Source organism: Erinaceus europaeus, chromosome 3 (assembly GCF_950295315.1).
Source record: "Erinaceus europaeus chromosome 3, mEriEur2.1, whole genome shotgun sequence".
Lineage (NCBI taxonomy): Eukaryota > Metazoa > Chordata > Mammalia > Eulipotyphla > Erinaceidae > Erinaceus > Erinaceus europaeus.
Genome location: NC_080164.1, coordinates 83,565,676 through 83,591,918, shown reverse-complemented (window position 1 = coordinate 83,591,918; position 26,243 = coordinate 83,565,676). Strand labels below are relative to the sequence as shown.

General features: G+C 46.9%; 1 protein-coding gene across 6 annotated transcripts in view; it reads left to right on the top strand.

Moving 5' to 3' along the window:
• Nucleotides 1–24,987, top strand: part of NCK2 (NCK adaptor protein 2) — a 125,620-nt gene extending 100,633 nt beyond the window's left edge. For 2 of the 6 annotated variants that reach the window (XM_060187613.1, XM_060187612.1), the window contains 2 exons: nt 12,202–12,911; nt 23,646–24,987. In XM_060187613.1, coding sequence (XP_060043596.1) covers nt 12,202–12,911; nt 23,646–23,840 — 905 coding nt within the window. In that variant the 3' untranslated portion in view covers nt 23,841–24,987. Of the gene's footprint in view, nt 1–1,767; nt 1,853–5,530; nt 5,610–12,201; nt 12,912–16,008; nt 16,083–23,645 lie in introns of all 6 variants that reach the window. The other 4 variants (XM_060187615.1, XM_060187614.1, XM_060187616.1 and 1 more) reach the window with 4 other exon arrangements.
• Nucleotides 24,988–26,243: the final 1,256 nt, after the last annotated feature.

The following is a 26,243-nucleotide window of genomic DNA, read 5'->3' as shown; positions in this document are numbered from 1 at the left end:
TTCACACCATAGTGTGGATGGGCTTCCTAGAGTCTCAAACCATTTGCTGCATTTGAGCCCAGCCCTGCCCCATGCTGACAGTGACTTTGAATTCCTGAAGCCACTGCAGCATTTTCTAGATACTCAGAAGAGTGATTACATGTCTCCTGTTTGAGAACTCAGTGAAGTACTTTGTGTGAAGAGCTTTTAGGGCTGGGTCAGCTGAGGAAGGGGAGGAAGACACCAAGGAGAATCAGATGTGGGAGACGGGCTGGTGACCATGAAGTGAGTCAGCCTGAAGGTTCACTTGGTAGACGCATGTGTTGCCATGTCCAGAGACCTGGGTTCAAGGCCCCAGTCACCACCCATACGGGGGGGGGGGGGGGGGAGCTTCATAAGTGGTAGAGCAGTGTTACAGGTATCTGTCCTGTCTCTCACTCCTCTATATGTAACACTCTCTGTTTACCTCTCCCATCTCATGAGTTAAATATAACCAGTTATAATGTAGAACCCTGTCTTGTGAGTTGCCTTATAATCAGACAGACCAGCCAAATGTATTGCCCACATAACATGGCAACATCTACTGTAACTGTGATGCCAACCACTCAAAATAAATTTGGACATGTTTACTGGAGATCAGAAACTTCTAAGCATTTCATTTTGAACCAGAAATATGCCGGAGGTGGGGGGGGGCGGGGCGGGGTGGGAGACCCAGTTTAAAACAGATTAGTGAGAGCAGCACCAGAGGACAGAAAGAGACAGATTGCTAAGAAGCACGGCTGATAGGTGAGCGAGCGGGGAGACCATGAGAATGAGGGGGTTCCGGGAAGGAACTCAAGAGAAGCAGGTGTGCACACTTGGGAATATATGTCCCAGTGTGCTCTATCCTTGGGGGCAGCTGGTAGTGCTAGCTCTCATATCCAGCCAGTGGGAGGAGAAGGACACAGGTAGGGGCCAGCAAGCTATCTTCTGTGACCCAGATACAAGCTTGGCCCCCGGTGTACTACAGGAAGCTTCCACGTCTTAGTGTTCCCCAAAGCCCCCTCCAACAAAGTCCATCCAGAATGATGAAGTCTTGGTGAACACATACATACTCACAACTGTTAATCTTCTTCCATTGTTTCTTATTTAAACATATTTAAATTATTGCTTTTGAATCAACAAAATAGCTCACTTGAATAGTATCACTGCCTAGTTAGGTTCAAGTTTGACCTCCAAGTGCATTGGAGGAAGCTCTAGCCTGTGGGGGGTCTCTCTCTCTCTCTCTCTTTCACCCCCCCCCCCCAAAAAAAAAAAAAAACAGCCTGGAGCAGGCTGGGTGGTGGCACACCTGGTTGAGAGCACATGTTATACTGCACAAGGATCTGGGCTCAAGCCCCCAGTCTCCACCTGCAGGGGGGAAAGCTTCAAGGGCTCTGTCTCTCTCTTCCTCTCTATCACCTCCTTACCTCTTAGTTTCTGGCTGTCTCTATCCGATAAATTAATTAACAGTAATAATAAAGCCTTGAGGAATGAAGCAACGACAGCAAAACAAAGCACTGTCCTGCTTTGCTCCTGTTTTTCCAGAAAGCACCCATTCTTCACACACAAATCAAGCAAGATCCTTCAGTTTGAGAACTGAGAACTAGGAAGTCAAAATGCTTTGGAACTGAAAGAAATCTTTCTCATGTTCTGTCTCAAACTGCACTTCCCCATCTGGTGCTCTCTTCCTTCTTCAGACCGGCTCCAGAAAGCAAGAGTGTTCCTTTGCTCCCTTTACTTTGCTCCCTTTACTTTTCCTCTGGGCAGGCTTGGGGTGCCCCCTCTCCCTGGGCCTCTATCAGGGCAGCGTGGACACCTGCTTGACCCACACAGGCTACCGTGTAATTAACAGGTGAGCATTGTCTTCATACATCTGCCTCTTTGTGTCAAACATGTGCCTAGAAGTTACTCCATGACTGGCCCCTTCAAACAGCAGGGGCTTCATGGCTTAGGTCCCACCACCCCCCAAACACACACCCCCTGCGCTTCTGGACTCACACAGTCTCAACAGCTTGGGATGGCCCAGTGAGCCTCACAGGTAGGAAGCCACCTGCAGGACAGCTCTGAAAACTCCTCAAGTTCAGGCTGCCCCTGGTGGCTCCTGGACACTGCTGGCCTACAGTGTCTAACTTAACTTTTAAGCTTAAAACTTTTTTAAAAAATTTCTTTATGGGGAATTAATGTTTTACATTCAACAGTAAATATAAGAGTTTGTACATGCATAACATTTCCCAGTTTTCCATATAACAATACAACCCCCCCCCCCCACTAGGTCCTCTGTCATCCTTGGATCTGTATTCTCCCCACCCACCTACCCCAGAGTCTTTTACTTTGGTGCAGTACGCCAATTCCAGTTCAGGTTCTACTTGTGTTTTCTTTTCTGATCTTGCTTTTCAACTTCTGCCTGAGAGTGAGATCATCCCATACTCATCCTTCTGTTTCTGACTTATTTCACTTAACATGCATTTTTCAAGGTCCATCCAAGATCCGGCTGAAAACAGTGAAGTCACCATTTTTTATAGCTGAGTAATATATATAATATATATTATATATATATAATATATATAATATATAACTTGCTCAGCCACTCATCTGTTGTTGGACACCTGGGTTGCTTCCAGGCTTTGGCTATTACAAATTGTGCTGCCAAGAACATATGTGTACACAGATCTTTTTGGATGGATGTGTTGGGTTCCTTAGGATATATCCCCAGGAGAGGAATTGCAGGATCATAGGGTAGGTCCATTTCTAGCCTTCTGAGAGTTCTCCAGACTGTTCTCCACAGAGGTTGGACCAATTGACATTCCCACCAGCAGTGCAGGAGGGTTCCTTTGACCCCACACCCTCTCCAGCATTTGCTGCTGTTACCTTTTCTGATGTATGACATTCTCACAGGAGTGAAGTGGTATCTCATTGTTGTCTTTATTTGCATTTCTCTGACAATCAAAGACTTGGAGCATTTTCTCATGTGTTTCTCAGCCTTTTGGATCTCTTCTGTGGTGAATATTCTGTCCATGTCCTCCCCCCATTTTTGGATGGGGTTATTTGTTGTCTTGCTGAGATTTGCAAGCTCTTTATATATTTTGGTTATTAGCCTGTTGTCTGATGTATGGCATGTAAAGATCTTCTCCCATTCTGTGAGGGGTCTCTTGGTTTGGGTAGTGGTTTCTTTAGCTGTGCAGAAGCTTTTTAATTTGATATAGTCCCATAGGTTTATGCTAGCTTAAAACTTTTTAAGCTTAACTTTGTTGGATGACTTTTTCAGAGAGCACAGCAGTTGATCATCTGCCTTGGAAAATTGGCAAGTAGGTACTTATAAGTGGAGCATGGATTAGTAGTGATTCTATTTTTTTTCTCCTTGTGGCAGGCTTCATAACTATGTAGCTCCACTACTCCTGACAGATTCTTTTCCTCCCTTCCTCCTTTCCTCCCTCCCTCCCCTCCCCTCCCTTCCTCTCTCCTCCCTTCTTTTCTCTTTTCTTTTCTTTTCTTTTCTTCTTTTAGATAGCGACAGAAGGATAGACATCAAGCATCAAAGAGTTCTCCCCATGTAGGCCGGGGGCTGAAGTCTGGGTCCCCAATCATGAGAACAGGAGGTATATGCTGGGTCCACTGCAATCCCTTCTGCAGACCGAGTGCACCTCCCTAGCACCTGACGCCTTAGTGATCAGCTGCTCTCCTGTGAATGTCCTGCCATTCATTATGAGGAACTAAGCCTCCTCAGTCTCCCTCCTCAATAGTCCCTCGTCTTGCCTGCACCATTTCTCTGCCTCCTTGGAGCAGCCTGTGTGCCATAACTGCTCTTGACCAGGTATCAGGGCTGCGGTGACACTTGCCCCCAGCATTATGGGGGCGAAGCAGATGCTTCTCTGTTTGAAAATACACCTCTCCTCTATTTGCACCTGCCCTCTCATCTCACTTAAACAGGTGCCTGCCTGCAGAACTCTTGCCAGTGGGCTGTCACTGTCAGTGCCGCTTCAGCTTGTCAAGTCGAATACTCGCCACCTCCTGCGTCCTTTACATATTCAAAACCTCATCTGCTGGCTGATGGAGTGGGTGCGTTGTATGTCGAGAAGGACTAAATCTGTGTGTTCAATTCAGAATGACAATTTGAAATTTTTCTAAACGTCTTTCCATCGGCATCTGTGCCACCACTTGACTCTCACATTTGCTGGAGAAACCTTTCCTTTGCCATCGTTTCAGGGGTCAGCAAAATAGCTCACTTGGATGGTGCTTTGCCATGTGCAAGCTATTTTGGGCAGCCCTAGATCTCTGGTCATGTGTATCCACCAGCCTAGTGGCAAGTGCGTGGACTTTCTTTTGCCTTCTTTTCTTTCTTTCTCTATTCCTTTCTTTCTTTCTTTCTTTCTTTTTCTCTTCCTTTCTTTCTTTCTTTCTTCAAATACATTTATTACAATATTACATTAAACAAGAAAGTATCATAACAAACTATCTTAGAAGTAGAATTTCTTTTTTTTTTAATTGATTTAATAATGATCGACAAGACTGTAGGATTAAGAGGATTACAATTTCACACAATTTCCCACCACCAGAGTTCCATATCCCATCCTCTCCATTGGAAGCTTACCTATTCTTTATCCCTCTGGAAGCATGGACCAAAGATCTCTATGGGGTGCAGAAGGTGAAAGGTCTGGCTTCTGTAACTGCTTCTCCGCTGGACATGGGCATTGGCAGATGGATCCATACACCCAGCCTGTCTCTCTCTTTCCCTAGAGGGGCAGGGATCTGGAGAGGTGAGGTTCCAGGACAGAGGTTCCTGGTGAGGTCCTCTGTCCAGGGAATTCAGGTTGGCATCATGGTAGCAGCATCTGCAACTTGGTGGCTGAAAAAGACTTAAGATATAAAGCAGAACAAATTGTTTAATAATCAGGAGCCTAAAGGTAAGAATACAGCAGATGAAATTTGTGATCTCCATTTTGGAAAAAGCTAATAGGTCTATTTTAGGCATATTCAAAGGCGCCCATGACTTACCAGTTTTTGCCTGAGCCCAACAGCAAATATACAGGTGGATAAAATGTATTGCCTGGGGAGATGGTGTCAGAGTTGGAAATAGAACTAGAAAGCTGGGTCTGGGAAGAGAGTAGCTCCCAAATATGGGTAAAGTATATAAACACTGTTAACTGTAAACACCATCAATTTGATCTGGGGCCCATATTCAGCACAGGAGCCTGTGTCAGCTCTGCATCCTTGTAGGTCTGAGTTCGCATTCTGTAGTCAGAGCTGGGAACATTCTAGGATGCACTCATTACAGTATCTGTCTTCCTCGTGTGGCAGAGTATGATGACCCAAACTCCCTTCAGAGAGTGGGGCCATTGAGGGCGAGATCCTGTAGAGGCCTGTGAGTGAGCTTTCTTTCTTTCTTTTTTTTCTTTTGCCCCAGGGTTATCACTGGGGCTCGGTGCCACAAATCCATTGCCCCTGGAGCCTATTTTTTCCCTTTTTGTTGCCCTTGTTGTTTATCATTGTTGTTACTATTATTATTGTTCCTATTGCTGTCGTTGTTGGATAGGACAGAGAAATGGAGAGGGGGAGAGAAAGACAGACACCTGCAGACCTGCTTCACCGCTTGTGAAGCGAACCTCCTGCAGGTGGGGAGCTTGGGGCTCAAACCGGGATCCTTATGCTGGTCCTTGTGCTTTGCGCCATGTGTGCTTAACCCGCTGAGCTACCACCTGGCCCTATGAGTGGGCTTTCTTTTTCTTTCTTTCTTTTTTTATTTATTTAAAAAAGGAGACATTAACAAAACCATAGGATAAGAAGGGTACAACTCCACACAATTCCCACCACCAGATCTCTGTATCCCATCCCCTCCCCTGATAGCTTTCCTATTTATCCCTCTGGGAGTATGGACCCAAGGTCATTGTGGGATGCAGAAGGTGGAAAGTCTGGCTTCTGTAATTGCTTCCCCGCTGTACATGGGCGTTGGGCAGGTTGATCCATACTCCCAACCTGCCTCTCTCTTTCCCTAGTGGGGTGGAGCTCTGGGGAATCGGGGGGCTCCAGGACACATTGGTGGGGTCATCTGTCCAGGGAAGTCTGGTGGGCATCATGCTAGCATCTGGAACCTGGTGGCTGAAAAGAGAGTTAACGTGAGTGGGCTTTCTTACAGCAGGGTGTGGAATGCTGGGTCTGGGCCCTGGGCACATGGATGGGGTGGTAGCAGACCCTGTGCCCATGACCCTGGTTCCTCTGTGTCATCTCCTGACACATCCACCCACTTGGAGAAGGAGCCCTGAGGGCACTGGAATGGTGACACATTCCTTTGTCCTCCCCTCCACTGCCTGCCTCTCTCACTTAACCTGAACTTGGGAATCTTGCACAGCACCCAGCAGGGTGTTTGGTGATAGGGGAAGGAAATGCCAGCATGCCAGGGAAGAATAAATCCTGGAGGTGATTCAGTCTGGGGAGAGAGAAAGGAGGGGAGGAGCTGGTGCTCCTGATATCCTGCACACACAGTGATGCTAAAAGAGCCTTTCCACCTGGCTGCCCTGTGGTTGCAGGAAGGGTGGGAGGAAGAAGGAGAGGTAGGGGTGGGTGTGGCCTGTGCCCAGGAGTCTGGAGAATTTCATGTGCTAGCCCCACTTCTGATTGGCCATCTAAGTGCTACCATCCAGGAGGCCAGCCTGGAAGGACACCGGGTAGCACCACTACCACCACCACCTCCTCTTCCTCTTCCTCCTCCTTCCTTGCTGGGCTGAGCTTCACTGATGGGAGACAGACGACCAGGGACCCATGGCTGAGCTGTACGCAGTATCTCTTTATTCATGCAGGACGCAGCACAATCTACACCAAGCTATGCTAAAACTAGACTAAAAACTAAACTAAACTAAAAACACATTCCTATATATACTCGCCAAGTAGGGCGGAAACAGGATGTGACGCAGAGAGGGTGGAGTGAAAAGTGACTGGTGCAAATCAGGGTGTACTGTGAGAGGAGGTGGAGCAAAAAGACATCATGAACCAGTGGGGATTAAACCAATGTCATGCAGGCATGCTGGTGCTTAGTTATGTAAATAGAATAGTGTTAAGCAGGGGGGATTAAACCAAATGAAACAGAAGGGGTTTTTAGAAGCAGAATTAGAAGCATACCAACACTTCCTCATTCCTCCTCACCTGTCTTTTTCAGAGACTCTCTTACAAAGGTGGTGTTCCCCCATGAGGACAGTAGCAATTCTGGGTAGAGACTCACACTTAGTCACAGGTTGAAAGCCCAAGTCCTGGCCATGACCATGAGGGGTGGGGTGAATGGTCTCTGCTGATACCACAGACAGAAAGGCACTTTCAGTGCCACGTAGACTCAGACGCCAAGAGTGAACCACTCAGTCCATGTGAACAGGTCAGCTTTCCAAACATTCTTGAGTACAGTAGAGTTTTCTCCTCTGTTAATACTCAGGTGTCTTTTTTATCTCGGTCTTGAATATTCTCTGCATAGCGCAGAGCTGATCTGGAAACCTAGATGCAAATTGGTTGAATAGAAAATAAGACACAAAGCTTGTCAACAGCCAGTAATTACTTTTATTCGAGGGTTGGGAGGTGGCTCAGTGGTAGAGCACCTGCCTTGCACTTTGGAGGCTCTAGATCTGATCCGCTGCTCCACATAAAGTGAAGGAGCTGTGCTTTCATATCTCTCACCCCCCCCATCAAAAAATAAGGAAAATAAAAATACTAAAAACTAAATACTAGGCAGTAGTACACCCAGTAGAGCACACACACTAACCTTGCAGGAGGACTTGGATTCAGACCTCTGGGTCTCACTGCAGGGGGAAAGCTTCACAAGCTGTAGAGCAATGCTGCAGGTGGTTCTCTTCCTCTTTATCTCTCATTCCTCCCTTCTCTCTCTCTCTTTCTCTCTCACCTAAGAGTGGTAGAGTCATGTATGCACTGAGCCTAACAGTAATCCTGATGGTAAAAGATGTATATAAACTATCTCCTAATTTCTAGGCTGCTTCCATCTTGGGAATAAGCCTCTCCATGTTCTGTGGGGTATACTTATCAATTTGGCAATAAATCTTTCCAGCTTGCAGAAAGAGGAAGGGAGGGAAGATTGATTAATACTGACTTCTAATAAAGAAGTTATTTTATTCCCCATGTTCCTGAATGAGATCTATTCAGACCTCAATAGCATGCAGTAATAATTAAAACCTTTTGCGATTTTTAATCAACTTTATAACACGCATACTCACCAAAAAAGCTCTCACCCGAATGGAAAGAGAGCCACGGGTTAATAGCCTTTGTTCTTAGTCTGAGTGGCATTGTAGTTACAGAGGCATCTTATGGTTAAGTCTGGTTTGTGTTACAAATCTTTTTTTTATATTTATTTATTCCCTTTTGTTGTCCTTGTTGTTTTATTGTTGTAGTTATTGATGTCGTTGTTGTTCGATAGGACAGAGAGAAATGGAGAGAGGAGGGGAAGACAGAGGGGGAAAGAAAGACAGACACCTGCAGACCTGCTTCACCACCTGTGAAGCGACTCTCCTGCAGGTGGGGAGCCGGGACTCGGACCAGGATCCTTACACCAGTCCTTGTGCTTTGCGCCACCAACGCTTAACCCGCTGCACTACTGCCCGACTCCCTGTGTTACAAATCTTAACAGTAACAGAAGTAAACTTCCCTTTCCATAGAGATCCTAAAACTGGGGTGCACTTTGCCTCCAACTATCTCTCAGTGGTCATGTTTGTGTGCTGTTTTATCTGAGCACTCTTGGACTCCACATGGAAGTTGACAGAGTACATTTAAAAAATTAATTAATAATTACTTTTATTTTAATTTTTTATATTTTATTTTCCGTTTTGTTGCCCTTGTTGTTTTATTGTTGTAGTTATTATTACTGTTATTGATGTCATCATTGTTAGGACAGAGAGAAATGGAGAGAGGAGGGGAAGACAGAGAGGGGGAGAGAAAGATAGACACCTGCAGACCTGCTTTACTGCCTGTGAAGCGATTTCCCTGCAGGTGGGGAGCCGGGGACTGGAACCACGATCCTGATGCTGGTCCTTGCGCTTCGCACCACGTGCGCTTAACCCACTGCGCTACCGCCCAACTGCCAATTACTTTTATTTTTACCAGAGCACTACTCAGCTCTGGTGTCTGGTGGTGCTGGGGATTGAACCTGGAACATCAGCCTCAGGTGTGAAAGCCCTTCATACAACCATTATGTTATCTCCCCCGGGACAGAGCACATTTTAAAGTCATCTGTTACAATACCTCTTTATCTCCAAAGGAGGATATAAAAGATTTTGACTTTAAAATCACTCACATTAATAATGTATGACACACTGGAACTTTTATTAGAATGCAGTCTTTAATGTATGTGATTTTATTCCAGAAAGTTAAAAATGTGCTGATTACCATCAGTGAACCTGTTACTCAGGAGGAGCGAGCCAATAAATAGCTTGACGCCAGGAAATCAGCACAAGAGCTGACAGGGTTAGTTTGCCTTTAAGCCCAGCTCAGCTGTTGACCTCTTCAGATGACTCTTGTCTCCTCACAGAGGAAGCAATGCAGTTCCTGAGGGTGCTCGTATTATTTTCCCACTGCTGTTAAATGCAGGTAAAGCTCCTCACACAGATGGTGACTAACCTTTAAAGGGACAGCCACGCCCATCTCTTACGTGAGAGCATCTAGCTCTGAAACACCACAGTCTTCTGTTTGCAAGGATAAGAGAACTGAGATCTTCTCAGAATTGGGTCATAAGTGTATAAGTTAAAGTGTGGTCACTTGAACATTTCAGGCACCTTGTTCACCTCCCTACCCCCACCCCTTCTTTATGTTCCCTGTGTGCAAAGGTGTTGCAGTGTACACAGGATTGAGCAGACTGTAGGGGAAGCCACTACTTTGCACAAATGTGTTACTTAGCCTCACCTATGGCAGCTGTTTCTGGTGATTGCCTTCTAGACAGTTTCCCCTAGGACAGTCTTCCAACCAAGCTTTATGAAACAGCAAAAAAAAAAAAAAAAAGAAAAAAAAAAGAAAAGAGAAACACCAAATCAACTCTGTGCTGTTGGGTGGGAGAAAAGCACATCATTTCAGCTTATGCCCACTGAGGCAGACCACTGGGAACTCCAGAAAGGTGGAGATGGGACCTGCCACCTGGGTTATGGCTAGGGCTCAGTGGCTGAACCATGCTTTGCCACTTCCAATGGCTACTTCTCTCTCTTGCTTTGCCACTTCCAATGGCTATTCCCCCACCCTCTGTCTGTCTCCCTTTCTCCCTTCCTCCCTCCCTCCCTTTCTCTCTCTCTCTCTCTCTTTCTGATAGAGGATTAGAGAGGTGGGTGTGTGGGAGGGAGAGAGAGAGAGGAAAAGACATCTGCAGCACTGCTCCACGGCTTGTGAACCTGCCACAGGTGGGGCCCAGAGATTTGGTCCCTGGCATGGTGGTAGCATGTGCTCTCTACCAGGTGAGGCATCACCTGGCCCCATGCCTGGGTTTCCTATGTGGTGCCAGTCCTTAGACCTGGGGGACAGAGTGCAAGTGGAGGGAACAAGGATATTTTGTTGCTGTGCTGTTTGGCTGTTGGAAATGCCTCCTCTGCAAAGCTCACACTGGCCAGTGAATTCTGAAATGGGCCTAAAGGGGGAAGTGTTTAGGGAAATCCCAGAACATGGACTCAAAGAGCCAGCCAGGGCTGGGATGCCCACACAAGGTGTAGCACCCCTCCCTGAGAGAGGCTAGTTCTCAATCATGAGCCATTAAAATGACTTCATGGTTATCATCGCTGGGCCTTCACCATTCCACGCTGTCTTTTTCAGATAGAAAGGCAGACAAAGACACCATAGCATGCACACTTCCTTCACTGTAGTTGGGGCCAGCCGGGCTCTAGCTGATATGCACCTGCTCACTTGTCACAAGTTGCTGTGGGAAATGACTTCCAATCCAAAAGAAGAATTGCAAACACAAGGAAGTGAAAGGAGTTAGTTTCTGTCCAGTGAGAATGCCAGGCTGTGGTCAGCTCTGGGAGGGCACTGAGTGTCCCAGGAGTGGTTGAGGAGGCAAGCTGGCTGAAGGAGGCTGTGTGGGATAGGGCAGGAGGTGGAATGTGTGTACCCCAAGATCTCACATGGAGTGTGCTGGGGTCCCGGAGCTGGAGCAGTGGATAAAGAGCATTCAGGCATGAGGTCCTGAGTTCTGACATCACATGTTCCAGAGTGATGCTTTGTCTTTGTTTCTGTTTCATAGGAGAAATATGCCAAAAGGTCATACTTAGTTCATTTGTTGAATCTGTGTGCATTTACAAGAATGCACAGGGTGGGGTAGGCAGTGGTACAGCTGGTTAAGTGCATATATTATCATATATGAGGACCCAGGGGTGAGTCCTTAGCTCTCCACCTGCAGGGGGGAGGCTTCCCAAGCAGTGAAGTAGGTCTGCAGGTGTCTCTCTTTCTCTCTCCCTCTCTATCTCCTCTTCCCCCTCAATTTCTTTCTATCCTGTCTAGTATAATAGAAAGAGAAAAAGAAAGAAAGAAAGAAAGAGGCATGGATAGCCACTACGAGTGGTAGATTCTAGTGCTGGCACCAAGCCCCAGCAGTAACCCTGGAGGCAATAAGAACAATTAACTTAGAGAGAGAGAGATGGAGTGCATTGCTGTCAGAGGAGAAACTGAATTTCCTGTCTCTAGAATTCTTTTGCAGAGAAAGAGATCAGACTTAGTGGCTTCGTTTGTAGCCACTTTGCAGGTGGTGCTGTGCTCCTGGGTGAACCCTGTGGGTGACCTGCTGCAGCCAATGCCCACTGAGCCCCTGTTGTGCCTCCTCCTGTATTGCCTGGATGGAGGCAGGGTGGCATCCTGATATGTCTGCTGTAGCTGGTGCCTGCTGTGCCCCCTGCTGCATACCAAACCCCCACCTTGCATGGACAGGGAGCAGGGTGGTGTCCCGCTGCACCTGCTGTGTCCCCTCCTCTGTTGCGTGGATGGGGGGGCAGGGTTGCATCCCACTGCACCTGCTGCAACTGGTACCCACTGTGCCCTCTTTTGTGCTGTATGGATGGGGCCTGGGTGGCGCCCTGGTGCACCTGCTGCAGCTGGTACCCACTACCCTCCCCTCCCCCCCTGTTGCTTGGATAGGCAGGATGGCATCCCGCTACACCTGCTGTCTCCCCCCCCCCATGCTGCATGGACGGGGGCAGGGTGGCGCCTCGCTGAACCTGCTGCAGCTGAGCCACTGCTGTGTCCCCACAGGTCTCGGCAAGGCCAAGCGGAAGGCCAGCGCCCGGGACGCCTCCCCTACGCCCAGCACAGACGCCGAGTACCCCGCCAACGGGGGCGCCGACCGCATCTACGACCTGAGCATCCCCGCGCTGGTCAAGTTCGCCTACGCTGCGGAGCGCGAGGACGAGCTGTCGCTGGTCAAGGGCGCGCGCGTCACAGTCATGGAGAAGTGCAGCGACGGCTGGTGGCGCGGCAGCTGTGGCGGCCAGGTGGGCTGGTTCCCGTCCAACTATGTGCTGGAGGAGGCGGACGAGGCGGCTGCCGAGCCCCCCGGCCTCCCGGGCCTCCGCAGGGGCGCCCCCCTGAGCAATGGGCGCGCACTGCACCTGGTGCAGACCCTGTACCCCTTCAGTTCGGTCACCGACGAGGAGCTCAACTTCGACAAGGGCGAGACCATGGAGGTGATCGAGAAGCCCGAGAACGACCCCGAGTGGTGGAAATGCAAGAATGCCCGGGGTCAGGTGGGCCTGGTGCCCAAGAACTACGTGGTGGTGCTGAGCGACGGGCCGGGGCTACAGCCCGCGCCCTCCCCGCAGCTCGGCCCCACAGGCCCGGCGCGCAGCGGCCGCTTCGCGGGCAGAGAGTGGTACTACGGCGGCGTGACGCGCCACCAGGCCGAGTGCGCGCTCAACCAGCGCGGCGTGGAGGGCGACTTCCTCGTCAGGGACAGCGAGTCCTCGGTGAGTGCCCGGGGGACCGAGCATGCTTTGTGCATGCCAGCCGGGGCCTGGGTGCCCTGAGAATAGCCAGGGTACTTGGAACTCACCTGCTAGGCCTGCCAGGATGCTACTCTGGCATGGGCTTAGGTCTGCTTCCCATTTATTTTTCTATTTATTTATTTTCCCTCTTGTTGCCCCTGTTTTTTATTGTTGTAGTTATTATTATTGTTGTTATTGATGCCATCATTGTTAGATAGGACAGAGAGAAATGGAGAGAGAAGGGGAAGACAGAGAGGGGAGAGAAAGATAGCACCTGCAGACCTGCTTCACTGCCTGTAAAGTGACTCCCCTGCAGGTGAGGAGCCGGGGCTCGAATAGAACCGGGGATCTCGAACAGAACCGGGGATCCCGTGTTTGCTTTTCGTGCCACCTGGAGGTAACCTGCTGCTACCGCAGGATTCTCTGCTTCCCATTTATTTATTTATTGGATAGAGACAGAGAAATTGAGAGGGGAGAAGAAGATAGAGAGACAGACACCTGCAGCCTTGCTTCACTACTCCTGAAGCTTCCCTCCTTCAGGTATAGTATCAGGGCTTTGAACCTTGGGTCCTTGTGCACTGAATGTATGTAACCAGGTGCACCACCAATCTGCTTCACTTTTTTTTTTAATGTTCTTTATTTACTAGATAGACAGCCAGAAATCAAGAGGGATGGGGGAGATAGGGAGAGAGGCAGACACCTGCAGCCCTCCTTCACTGCACTGAAGCTTTCCCCCTACAGGTGGGGATTGGGGGTTTGGAGCTGGGTCCTTGTGCACTGTAATTTGTGCACTTAACTGGGTGCACCACCCATCTGCTTCACTTTTTTTTAATTATTATTATCTTTATTTACTGGATAGAGACAGCCAGAAATTGTGGTGGAAGAGGGAGATAGGGAGAGAGAAAGAGAGACACCTGCAACACTGCTTCACCACTTGCAAAGCTTTCCAGTTGCAGGTGGGGACCAGGGGCTCGAACCTCTAATCCACCTTCCACATTGTAACATGTGCACTCAACCAGGTATACCACTGCCTGGACCCCCATCTGCTTCACTTTTTTAATATGGATTTGTTTTCATTAGAGAGAAACCAGACCACCATTCTGGCACATGCAGTGGTCAGGATTGAACCCTTTTCCACTGGGCCACTTCCCAGGCTGCTTGTCTACTTTTTTTTTTTTTTTAATGTATGTATTTATTTCCTCTTGGTCATCTCTGGAGCTTCATCTCTCTGGGCTAATATTTTTCAGAGAGAGAGAGAGAGAGAGAGAGAGAAACCATAGCTCTAAAGCTTGCTTCAGTGCTTTGGGACTGAGCTCAGACCTGGGTCTTACACACATAGCAAAGTAGTGCACTATCCAAGTAATTATTTTTTTCCTTCCTCTCTCCATAGCTCCCACCTTCCTAGTGACCCCTCTAGGACCTGTCTTTCTTTCCTCTCTAGGTCTGAGGGCCTCAGGCAACTGGACATCTGGGTTCTGGGCTCTTGTGGGTTGGATGGTTTTTCCTTTTCAAATCTCATACTCCCAAGGTCATTTCTGCTGCACACAGCACCACTTTCATCCCTGAGAGGTTAGTCAATCCCTTAAGAACAGGATCAAGAGAAAAAAGAGATAGATCTCTACAAAAATAGGTCTGTGTAGGAGTCAGCCTGACTGGCAGTGGGTCTGAGTCCAGCTCTAGACAGCTGGGGGCTTGTGTTCAGTGTGTGTGGCCTCACTGAAAGAACTGAGCCAGATTCACAAGAACCTTGTCACGTGTGCTTTGGGAATTACTCAACCAGCAGGCCAGTGGTTCACTCAAAGCGAACACATCACCATGCATGAAGACTTGAGTTCAACCCCTGATCCACACCTGCAGAGGGGAAGCTTCATGCAGCTTCACTGCTGTAGAGCAGTGCTGCAGGTATCTCTCCTCCCTCTCCCTCTGCCTCTCACCCTCTATTAAAAAGAAGGAGAAAGAAACAAGAAAAAAAAAATTGGACATGGTGAAGCCATGCAAACACCAAGCCCCATCAACAACCCTAGTGGCAAAAAAGAAGAACAAAGGCAATATCCAACCAATATTATAGACCTCTTTGCCAATACTCCTTCTACACAGTCAGGCACCCCCACCACACACCATGCCCCAAGTTTGAGTTTCATTAATACAGTCAGTCCATAAGGAATGTACTTTGTTGATTCTAGCTAACTTCAGTCTAACTTTCCAAACACAAGGGCTGGTAAATAGGTACTACAGACTGTATCATCCTCTAAAAAGTTTGTGGTCACAGTAAATGCTTACTCAGGGCCAAAGTAGTGCCTTCCTGCTGTAGAGAGGCAGCGGTGACTTGTTCCTCTCTAAGGCAAAGGAGCATTGGGGTGGTGGAAACTGGACCCTGTTGTGGTGTCAGCAGCTCCTGAACCCGATGGTGGGCTCAGATGTACTTGGCCAAATGCACTGGCCTCTGTTGAAATCTGATCTCTTGAGATTTTCTGACGCAGCCACTAGAGTTCATCATTTCCTGGCAAAATATCACATCTAATTATTCTCCCCCCCCTTTCTTTTTATAGAGAGACACAGAGAGGTAGAGTGCTTGTCCTAGGCTACGGCATGTGGTGCTTTCTGCTGCTACTGTGCTTGTCCCATGTCACATGGATGCTGCAAGGACCCAAAGGCACGATGGCTGTGGCTTCTCTCCTGAGAGCAGGACCAGGCCAAGGCTGCTGTTTCTCTTGCCACAGCCAAGTCTGTCTGTCCTTTGCTGTCATCTGTATAGTTTCTGAGGATTTGTCTAGATGGATGAACCAAACAAAGCCATTGCTTATTTCTTCTCTGCAATCTGCCACCTCTGCCTCTTGCCCATATCTCTCTGTCTCTTTTCCTCCATTGTCGCCACTCCCCCCAACCCCTCAAGCCTCCCTCCTTTGGGTATTTTTAGATGAGAGTCAGGCTTTCAAAACCCTCCACAAGGTCAGTGTGAGGTCTTAGGTTCATTATCTAACACATCATGATGTACAAGGGATGGAGTGCTTCTAGACGGGGTCAGCACTCCTGCAGGTCTCAGGGAATCTTCATTTTATTTCCTTCTTCTTTCTCACAGCCTCTGGACCTGGGTCCTTTTTTTGATTGAGGTTATCATAGGACACCTGCCCTGGAAATTAGCCCGGTGACTCAGTGAGTGTGTATTTTCAGGAAATGCATCATTTTTTTTTCTTAATATCTCAAGTGATTTCAGTATAACTAGGTTAGACTTCTGCTTGACGATGACACTGTTGGGGAATATTTAGGATTTGTCTGTTTTGAAAAGTAAAAAAAAAAAAAAAAGCACCCAACTCTGTCCCTAGGAAACCACTCTTATAGAGAGATACCTGTTTCAGGAAAAACCAAGAAAAACATTACCCACATTATTCTGTGATAGCCAGTTTTGGTGAAGTACTGGGTACTTTAGAGGTCTCTGTAAGACTTTTTTTTAAACATAGAGACAGAGAAAGCAGTGAAAGAAAGAGACCATAGCACTGAAGTTTCCTTCAGTGTAGTGGAGGCTGGAATCAAGTATGACATAGCAGTACCCAAGTGAGCTCTTTTACTGGCCCTAAAAGTGTACAAACAGGTCACTTCTTTTGGCTTTCTTTCTTGTTCTGAATACCTCACTTGTTTGTTCTTTTAGCTTCTGTGTCTTCCTTCCTTGCTGTCCTTACCTACCTAAAGTTGTCATTTGTCCATACCAACTAAAGATTAAATAATATCATTTTTCCCCTTTGAGAGAGAGGGAAAGAGTGATAAGGAGAGAAGGAGAGGGAGTTGGGCAGTAGCGCAGCAGGTTAAGCGCACATGGTGCAGAAAGCAAGGACTGGCGGAAGGATCCTGCCTCAAGCCCCCCGGCTCCGCACCTGCAGGGAGGTCGTTTCACAGGCTGTGAAAGAAGTCTGCAGGTGTCTATCTTTCTCTGTCCCTCTCTGTCTCCCCCCCCATTTTTCTCTGTCCTATCTAACAAAGACGACATCAATATCAACAATAATAAGTATAACAACAATTAAAAATCAAGGGCAACAAAAGAAAAAATAAATACTTTTTTTAAAAAAAAAAAAAAAGGAGAGACACCTGCAACACTGTTTCACCTGAAGCTTTCCCCCCTGCAGGTGGAAAACATGGCCTTGGACCTGGGTCCTTGCACACAGTACACGTGTGTACTGTACTGACTGAGCAACCATGTGGCCCCCAAAACAGTATAATTTCAATTCCACCTTAATGCCTCCACCTGCTCATCCATAGCCCATTCCACTTAGAAGATTCAACATTCCATGTACTCAACATAAATTTTTTCTTAGTTGTCCGAGCTTCTCCTGTGCTTATGATTTAAAAGTTGCACTTGAGATTAAGAATAACCAGCAACTATAGTTCCTAAATGTTGTTGGTATTTTGTAACATCTTTTTTTTTTTGAAGACTTAATTTTTTTTTGTCTTTATTTATTGGCTAATGACAGCCAGAAATTGAGAGGATAGAGAGACAGACAGACAGAGACCTGCAACGCCACTGCACCACTCTCAAAGCTTTCCCCCTGCAGGGGGGGACCACGTGCACCACCACCTGACCCCAATGTTGTTGGCATTTTGTTTTCCCAGTTATTTCATCTCCCACCCTTGAAAGGAAGGTTCAGAAAGTGACAGGTCATCACTCACACTAGTGTCTGGAGCAGAAAACCCATTTTGCTGTATAAGACTTTAATGATTTCAAAGAGTGTACTTACTCTCTTGTATTTATATGTTCATAGAAGTTTAGTCACATCACACATATGCACTAGAATTTAGTCACATCACACATTTGCTTCCAGTAGAGAAAATAGTTTTTTGTTTGTTTGTCTTTATTGCCACCAGGGTTATTGCTGGGGGTTGGTGCCTGCACAACAAATCTACCACCCCCAGAGGGCCCTCCCTCCTTTCATTTCTTTTCTTTTTGATAGAGACATTGAGATAGAGAGGGAAAGAGGAGAACCGCATCAGCACGGCTTCACTTCTTGAGGCTTCTCGCCCCAGACCCTCCACTCCTACATGTGGGGGACACCAGGGCACATGATCATCTGTGCTCTCCACCAAGTGTGCCCCAGGGGAAAGACTATCTTAAGAGGTCTGATTTATTGTATATACTGGCCCACTGAAAATGGTGTTTCAGTCCTTGTTTATTTACTAAATAATTCAAATTCAGAGCTCCCCGGTGCTGTAGCACTGCCCTTGTGCCAGGGCTCAAACCTGGGCCCCGTGCACAGCAGGACATACACTTCACTAAGTATCTCCCTACCCCTCTCCCTGCCCCCCCCAATAAAAGTATTTAACCAGGAAAGAACAGAATACACGAGCTATAATTTCTTCCTGAGTGTTTGTGTGTTTTTTTTCTCCAATTTTCACCATTAAACTTCTTTTTAATCTTTATTTATTGGATAAAAACAGCCAGAAATGGAAAGGGAAAGGGGAGATAGAGACACTGACAGCACTGCTTTATCACTCACAAAGCTTCCCCCACCCCACCCCCCCTGCAGGTAGGGACCGGGGACTTGAACCTGGGTCCTTGCACATTGTGACATGCACTCAACCAGGTGTGCCACCACCCGGCCCCACCATCAACTTTCTAGGTTTACAAGAATCCAATTGTAGCCTATTAGTGGATTCTTCCTGCAGAGTTCCTGATTCATGAGGTCTGAGGCATAAAAATTGGCATTTATGTTTGTTTGCTCATTAAGATTTCTTTACTAAATAGAAGGAGAGGCAAGGGAGAGACAGACCACAGCAACAAAGCTTCCTTCAAGTGATAGGGAATGGGCTCAACCCTAGGTAGAGTATGAGGCAGACAAGGAATTTGTGTTTCTAGCATATTCCTTGTGATGAGATGCAGGTCACCCTTGTGTGTTCCTTGTATTTATTTATTTATTCATTCATTCATTTATTTTTAATATTTTATTTATTTATTTATGAGAATGATAGGAGGAGATAAAGAACCAGACATCACACTGTTACATGTGCTGCTGGGGGTTGAACTCGGGACTTCATGCTTGAGAGTTCAGTGCTTTATCCATTGTGCCACCTCCTGGATCACCCTTTTATTTACTTATTTTTATTTTATTTACTTCATCAGAACACTGCTCACCTCTGGCTGATGGTGGTGCTGAGGATTGAACTTGGGACCTCAGAGCCTCAGGCATGAAAGTCTTTTGCAGAACCATAATGCTGTCTCCCTATGCCTGTAAATAACTTTGATTAAATGTGACTCCGAGACAGGAAATGAATGCTGTTGGGAGAGGGAAAAAAAAAAGGTGCTTGCCCATGCCATGCCACAATTTGCTGCTCCACATAGGGTTTGCACAGACTTTTGGTATATTTGTAAAAATGCAGTAACTGTGAAGTATTATAATAATAATAATAATAATAATAATAATAATAATAATAATAATAATACCATGCCATGTAGCTTCCCTCCCCTTATTCTCTCTCCCCCCTACCCATCTCATGGACTCACACCCTCCCATGAAGCCTCATGCTGGCCCCATCTGCTGCTGGGAAGCCTTCAGACCTGACCTCATGATTAATAGATCACACAGGGGCCCTGTGCTTTGTGCTTGCTCCCCTTACCCCCTCCTAAAGACCAAGTCGGCGCATGAGGGGTGCATGTGGATGGTCATTGTCATCTTGTTAATCCCTAGCACCCCACTGGAACTTCAAGAACTGGTCATCACATTAACTTGCTGTTTGGTTATCCAGACTTTACATGTAGATTTTCAGTGTGCCTAGAAATTAGCTGCCAACCAAAGCAGTGGAGAGCAGAGCTGGGGGGGGCCTGCTTGCCCCTGTCCTCCTGGGGTTGTACCTTTGATGACCTCAGGCTTGTCACAGCTGCCATTGGGGTTCCAAACACCCTTTGTTCAGCCCTGCAGGCATTACAGGGGGAGTTAAGGTAACCACCCACTACTGAAGGGTAATTCTTTCTAACTGAAGAAAGAAATTCTGTCAAAAATAGATCACTTCTCCATAATAATATGCAGAGATGTTTTCAGAAAAGTTTCATTAGACCAGAAGCTACCCTTTATGTAAACATGTACATTGAGTTCATGTGGGATTACTGGCATCTGCTAGATAGAGAAGGTTTTGATCTCCTCAGATATTCAAAGTCATATTGGAGATGTTTAAAAACTGGGTCAAGTAAATAGTATTTTAGCACTAAAGTCTTTGAAAGACCCGTATGGCGCATGCATGGTGGCACCAGTTTCTCTCTTCCACTGTTTCACTTGGCTTGGTATCTCTGTACCTTCAACAGTAGCCATAACTATAGGTATGTCCTAGGGCTAGGGGGTGGGGGCAGTGGCACAGTGGATAAAGCATGGAATTCTCTCTTTTTTTAAAGATTTTATTTATTGATGTTTTTAATAGTTTTTTTTATTATCTTTACTTATTGGATAGAGACAGCCAGAAATAGAAGGGAAAGGGTTGGATAGAGAGGAAGAGAGACACCTGCAGCACTGCTTCACCACTCATGAAGCTGTCCCCCTACGGGTGGGGACCAGGGACTTGAACCTGGGTCCTTGCACACTTGTAATGTGCGCTCAACCAGGTGTGCCATCACCCAGCCCGAGATTTTTATTTACTGACTGATGAGAAAGATAGGAGGAGAGAGAAAGAAACAGACATCCCTCTGGTACATGTACTACTGGAGAGAGAACTCAGGACCTCATGCTTGAGGGTCTTAATGCTTTAGCCACTGCTCCACCTCCTGGACCACAAGGATTAGACTCTCAAGCATGAGGTCCCAGGTTGAATTCTGGGGTCATGTATGCCAGAGTGGCATTCTGTTTCTCTCCCCCCATCCCCACTCTTAGCATCCCTGTTAATATCCCTCTCTCATATAAACAGTATATATGTCTTAAAAATAAAAAGTGAGGGGGCTGAGGAGGTGGTCCATGAATTAGGTTTAACTGTCAGTGATCTGACAGTCACTCCATTTAAAGTAGCATTGGAACAAACTCACAGACCTTCTTGGCATTTCTTTGAAATGTGCTTATTACTTTATCTCTCTCTCTGTCTCTCTCTCTCTCTCTCTCTCTCTCACACACACACACACACACACACTCTCTCTCTCTCACTCACACACACACACACACACACACACACACACACACACACACACACAGCAAGAGGTATGAGGAAACTAGGGGTGGGGCCAGGCTATAGCTGGATTCTCTGCTAGCCAGGGATACTTTGAAATGTGCTTGTTACTACACACACACACACACACACACACACACACACACACACACACACACACGGCAAGAGGTATGAGGAAACTAGGGGTGGGGCCAGGCTACGGCTGAATTCTCTGCTAGTCAGGGGTACAGTGTTGCCATCTAGCCTTCAAGACCATGAAGTGAGAGATAACTGGAGCCCTGGACAGATGGAGGCATCCTCAGTTTGACTCCGCTTGACACTGGGCAGGCACATCTTGCTTGTGTACAAGCTAGTGGCTGGAAGATGAGCTCAAGTATCTTCTCCTTAGAGGACCTTGGTGGAAAGAGAGAGAGAGAGTGTATGTGTGTGTGTGTGACCTGACCTTTGACAGTCATGTGCAGCATGTAGAAGTAATTCCCCAAGAAGGGTTTGCAGTCTATGCTCAAGATGTGTGGAGGGAAAACACCTGCCTAGCAGATTCCTCCTTCCCTTTCCTTTACTTCCCTTTTGTCTTTTCTTTTACTTCTTTTTCTTTTCTTGGAGGTGGTTGGGTGGGTCATCACCTGTACGTTACCAGTCCAGACTGACTTTTTCAGATAAAAAGACAACCCGGCACCAAAGCTTCCCTCAGTGTGGTGGGAGACGGACTCAAGCCTGAGTCATGTCCATGACAAAGCAAGTTTAGCAGCCGAGCCAGCTAGCTTGCTATCCCAGCAGAGAGTCTTTGCAAGCTGCCTTTGAGTATTGCTCATTCCCCTTACACACTCACGGTCAAGTAAGCCTAGCCAGCCTCATTGTTCTCAGAGGCCACACCCTGGTTTGCACCAACACACCTATCGCCTTGTGTACCTGCTGAGGGCAGGAACCACATACAGGCCTGTGTACTCCCACACCTGCACAGGTCCATGCTACCACCTGCCTGCTATGTCACTCATGTTCAGTAAATCATTGCCAATTGCAGTGGTCAAATCTGTTTTCCCTGGGAACACTCCTTATTCAGTGTCAGTGAACTAAGAGACCAATTCTAATAAAAATCAAGAGAGTTAAGGGACTTGGTGGTGACACATCCAGTTAAGCACACAGAGTATGAAGCGCAAGTACCTGCACTAGGATCCGGGTTTGAGCCCCCACTCCCCACCTGGAGGGGGGACACTTCACAAGCAGTGAAACAAGTCTTGTGTCTATCCCCATCTTGATTTCTTTCTGTCCTAATCAGTAAAATGGAAAAAAAATGGCCACCAGGAGTAGTGGATTTATAGTGCCGTCACTGAGCCCCAGTGATAACCCTGGAGACACAAAAAAAGAGAGAATTAAAATATATTTGGGGGGGAGTCAGGTGGTAGTGCAGCAGGTTAAGTGCACATGGCACAAAGTGCAGGGACCCCCATTAGGGATTCCAGTTTGAGCCCCCGGCTCCCCACCTGTATGGGGGTCACTTCACAAGTGGTGAAGCAGGTCTGCAGGTGTCTGTCTTCCTCTCTCCCTCTCTTGTCTCCCCTCCTCTCTCGATTTCTCTCTGTCCTATCCAAAAACAGCAGCAATGGCAACAAAATGGAAAATAATGGCCTCTAGGAGCAGTGGAGGCACTAAGCTCCAGCAATAACCCTGGATGCAAAAAATAAATAAAATAAAATATATTTGTATAAAAAAGTACTAATGACATCACAGAAAGTAAGCATTTCTCAATAAGAGCTGTACATGTGTTACTATGTCACATTCCCCCTTCTAGATGATTTTGGACCACTTTTGGAATGTAACCAAAGTTATTCCACTGCTCTGAACATTTTTATGCTATTTATGATTTCCTGCTGAAGCTTCATGCCTGTATGATTCTGCTGCTTCTGGCTGATTTTCTTTTCTTTTTTTCAGGTAGAGGATGAAAGAGAGAGGGACAGGGAAAGACATAACGGGGCACTGTTTCATCACCTGAGAAGCTTCCCCTGTTTGCATGATATTCCCATGTCCTTGTGCATGGTAAAGTGGGTGAACCAGCTTCCAGTGTCCATTTTATGTTTCCACATAGCTTAGACTGAGAAAACCTCTGTTGATTTCACTTGAGATTGTGGTAGAAATCTGAGGATAATCAAATATCCAGCAGCTGCTTCCTATCTACTCCACAGGTCAGCTGACACCCAGATGATCAAAAGTAGCTTAGAATGCAGGTCTCTTGAGCCTCCAGGTGAACGCTAGTGCCTCACATTCCACAATGACTCTCCAGTGTACAAGTAACTGAAATGCATCAAGCACCAGAGCTGCAGGAAGGAAAAGTTAGTTGGCTGTTTCTCTGTTCAGGGAGTCAGGGGTGCCTCTGGGTCACTGTGAACACCAGAGATCTTGCCTTTTGAAGCTTGAGGTGGTTTTGGTTTGGACACGGAATATAGCAGGCAGTAATTCCCCAGACAGCCAGAAGTGTTGCAGTGACCGTGCCAAGAGGGTAACATTTCCAGTTCTTGCCCTGTGCGTGTCAGGGTCTCTGCCTTCTCCTGTGTAGGTGGCCCATTCATAACCTGCCTTTTGTCTCCTCCGCAGCCCAGTGACTTCTCCGTGTCTCTCAAAGCATCAGGGAAGAACAAGCACTTCAAGGTGCAGCTCGTGGACAATGTCTACTGCATTGGGCAGCGGCGGTTTCACACCATGGACGAACTGGTGGAACACTACAAAAAGGCCCCCATCTTCACCAGTGAGCACGGGGAGAAGCTCTACCTCGTCAGAGCACTGCAGTGACAGACAGTCCCTCTGGGGCCTTCAGTGCCACACTCAACATCCCCATAGCCCAGCGGACCTGCCGCCACACAAGTCAGCCAGCACTAGCCTCGCCTGCTGTGGGGGCTGCCTCTGCTCTGCAGTCCATCTTTTCTTGGCTTCCTTTGTCTGGCCTGTCACTGCAGCTGGTTTGGTTTGTTTTTCACTCGCCTTCCCTTTGGCATCCCCGGCATCCCCAACACCCACGTCCAAGCACACTCACACCTCTCCTCCTTCCTAACTTTAGAGACTGGGAGGTGGAAGGGGGCTAGTTTGTGCACGTGGTGGTTCTCTGTTGGAAACAGCCTTGGTCTGCTCAGATCACACGTTGAACGAGACCTGGGTATGGGGTGGAGCTGCCTCTCATTAAGCCGACTAGAGTGTGCTTTACAAGTGTCTTGGCACCATCTGCAAAGGCATCCAGTTCTAGCAGTCCTTGTCCCTAGCACGGCCCCCAGACCTGCTTGGGAAGCAGCCACGTGTGTTGTGTTGGTAACAATACTGGAACAACACCAGTTGAGGCAGCAGTGAGGACTTGTCCAGTGCCTTTGGGGCTGTGCTTGCAATAAAGAAAGGATGTCCTTGAAAGTCAGTCCATGAAAGAGGTGACTTGGAAAGACAGTTTTTTTTTGGGGGTAGGGGGGTAATTTACCCGCCTGCCCCCCTTCCCAGATGTGCCATCCACCTAGTACTTTTCCTCTTGCCCTTTGGCTTGTTTCAATTTCACAATGGTGTATTTAATTCTTCAAGTTATGTATCTGTAGCCATTTGTTGACACTAAAAACCAACAACAACAACAAAAAAAAAAAACACGATTAAAGAAGACAGTTGATCTTTTTGGGGGAAGGGGAGCTGTCAATACTAAATATAGTATTGCTTTACAGGGAAATGTTTCAGGGTTTGCAAAAAGAATATATGATCGGTAGTAAGACACACAGAATGTCAATGAAGAATTGCATTTCCTTTCTTTTTTCTTTTTTTCTTCTTCCCAGTTGAACCTCTTCATAGTTTTCACTCTACAGACTCGAGATGGCACATTCCTATAATTGAAGATGGAGTCTTGAAACCTCCTAAACTTGCATACTCAACTTTTTGGATATTGTAATAAAAAAATATTATGGCAAGACTATGAGTGCATTTATCTTTGGGGACTTTATCAGGGGTGAGCCATTCTAGCAGCATTTGTTGAACACCCAGAGCATGAGGGCAGTGAGGGGAGGGGCATTTTTTTTTTTAGAGAGGGATTAACCAGATTTATCACTTGAGTGTTTTCTTCCTCTGCCACCACACTTTTGTATATTGAAACAATAAACCTTAATTTTAGTGAAACTCCGAGAGAAACCGGAATGTCACCTTTACTTTTTGGAAATGGTTTGTTTGAGAAAGAAAGTGTTCACCTACCTCACTCTCATGGTCACCTCCCGCTTTCCTCACTAGGCTCAGGCCCAGCTCTGACTTGCTTAGTGGGTGAACAGTCAGCAGTCACTGTATGCAGAGCAGCTAAAGATGAGGCTGGAAGTGTTTGTTGCCCCGTGAGCTAATCACAGCTAGTGTCTGATGGACACTCCCTCTGAAGATGTGGTACTCTCATCCATGCCTAGTCACAGTCCCCCATCTTACAGATGGAGAAGGTGAAGCAAAAGGACACATGGCTGCCATATATTGTAGGGCAGGGCTAGAAAACCCATTGATCTAGCTTCTGGGTCAAACCCTAAGGTTCTTTCAGGGGAAATACGGTATTTGGTGAGGATTTACTAAAATGAGTTCAACATTCCTGTTTGCTGCGAGTTAATTGCAGGGGGTGGAGCAATGAACTGGGCGTTGAACCCAGGGCCTCCTACATTCAAAGCATAAGTTTGGTCACTGAGCTCTGTCTTTGGCACCTAATTGTATCATCCTGCTTCCTTTGATAATCATGAGTTAGAAGTTTGGTGTTGGGGACTAGGGAGACAGCGTAATGGTTCTGCAAAAGACTTTTGTGCTGGAGACTCTGAGGTCCCATGTTCAGTCACCAACTTCAGTATAAGCCAGAGCTGAGCAGTGCTCTGGTTAAAAATAAAAAAAAAAAACTTAAGTGTTTGACATCTGAGGTTTGAGGTAGATTGTGGTTACAGTGGACAAAAATGCACTTGTCCTATACCTTATCAATGGAGATAACAAATCCTGATTCTGTTGGACTTCACTGCTCTCCATTTTATTTCGACCTTCTAGAGCCATCTGTGTTGTGATTGCCAGGGCAATTCATTTACACATTCACAATTCACGAAGCAGCAAAGGATACATGGTGGATACAAATTTTGGCTTCAGGAGGCTGGGCAGTGGTGCACCCAGTTAAGCACACATAATACTAAGCACATGAGTCCAGGTTTGAGTCCCCTGGCTCCT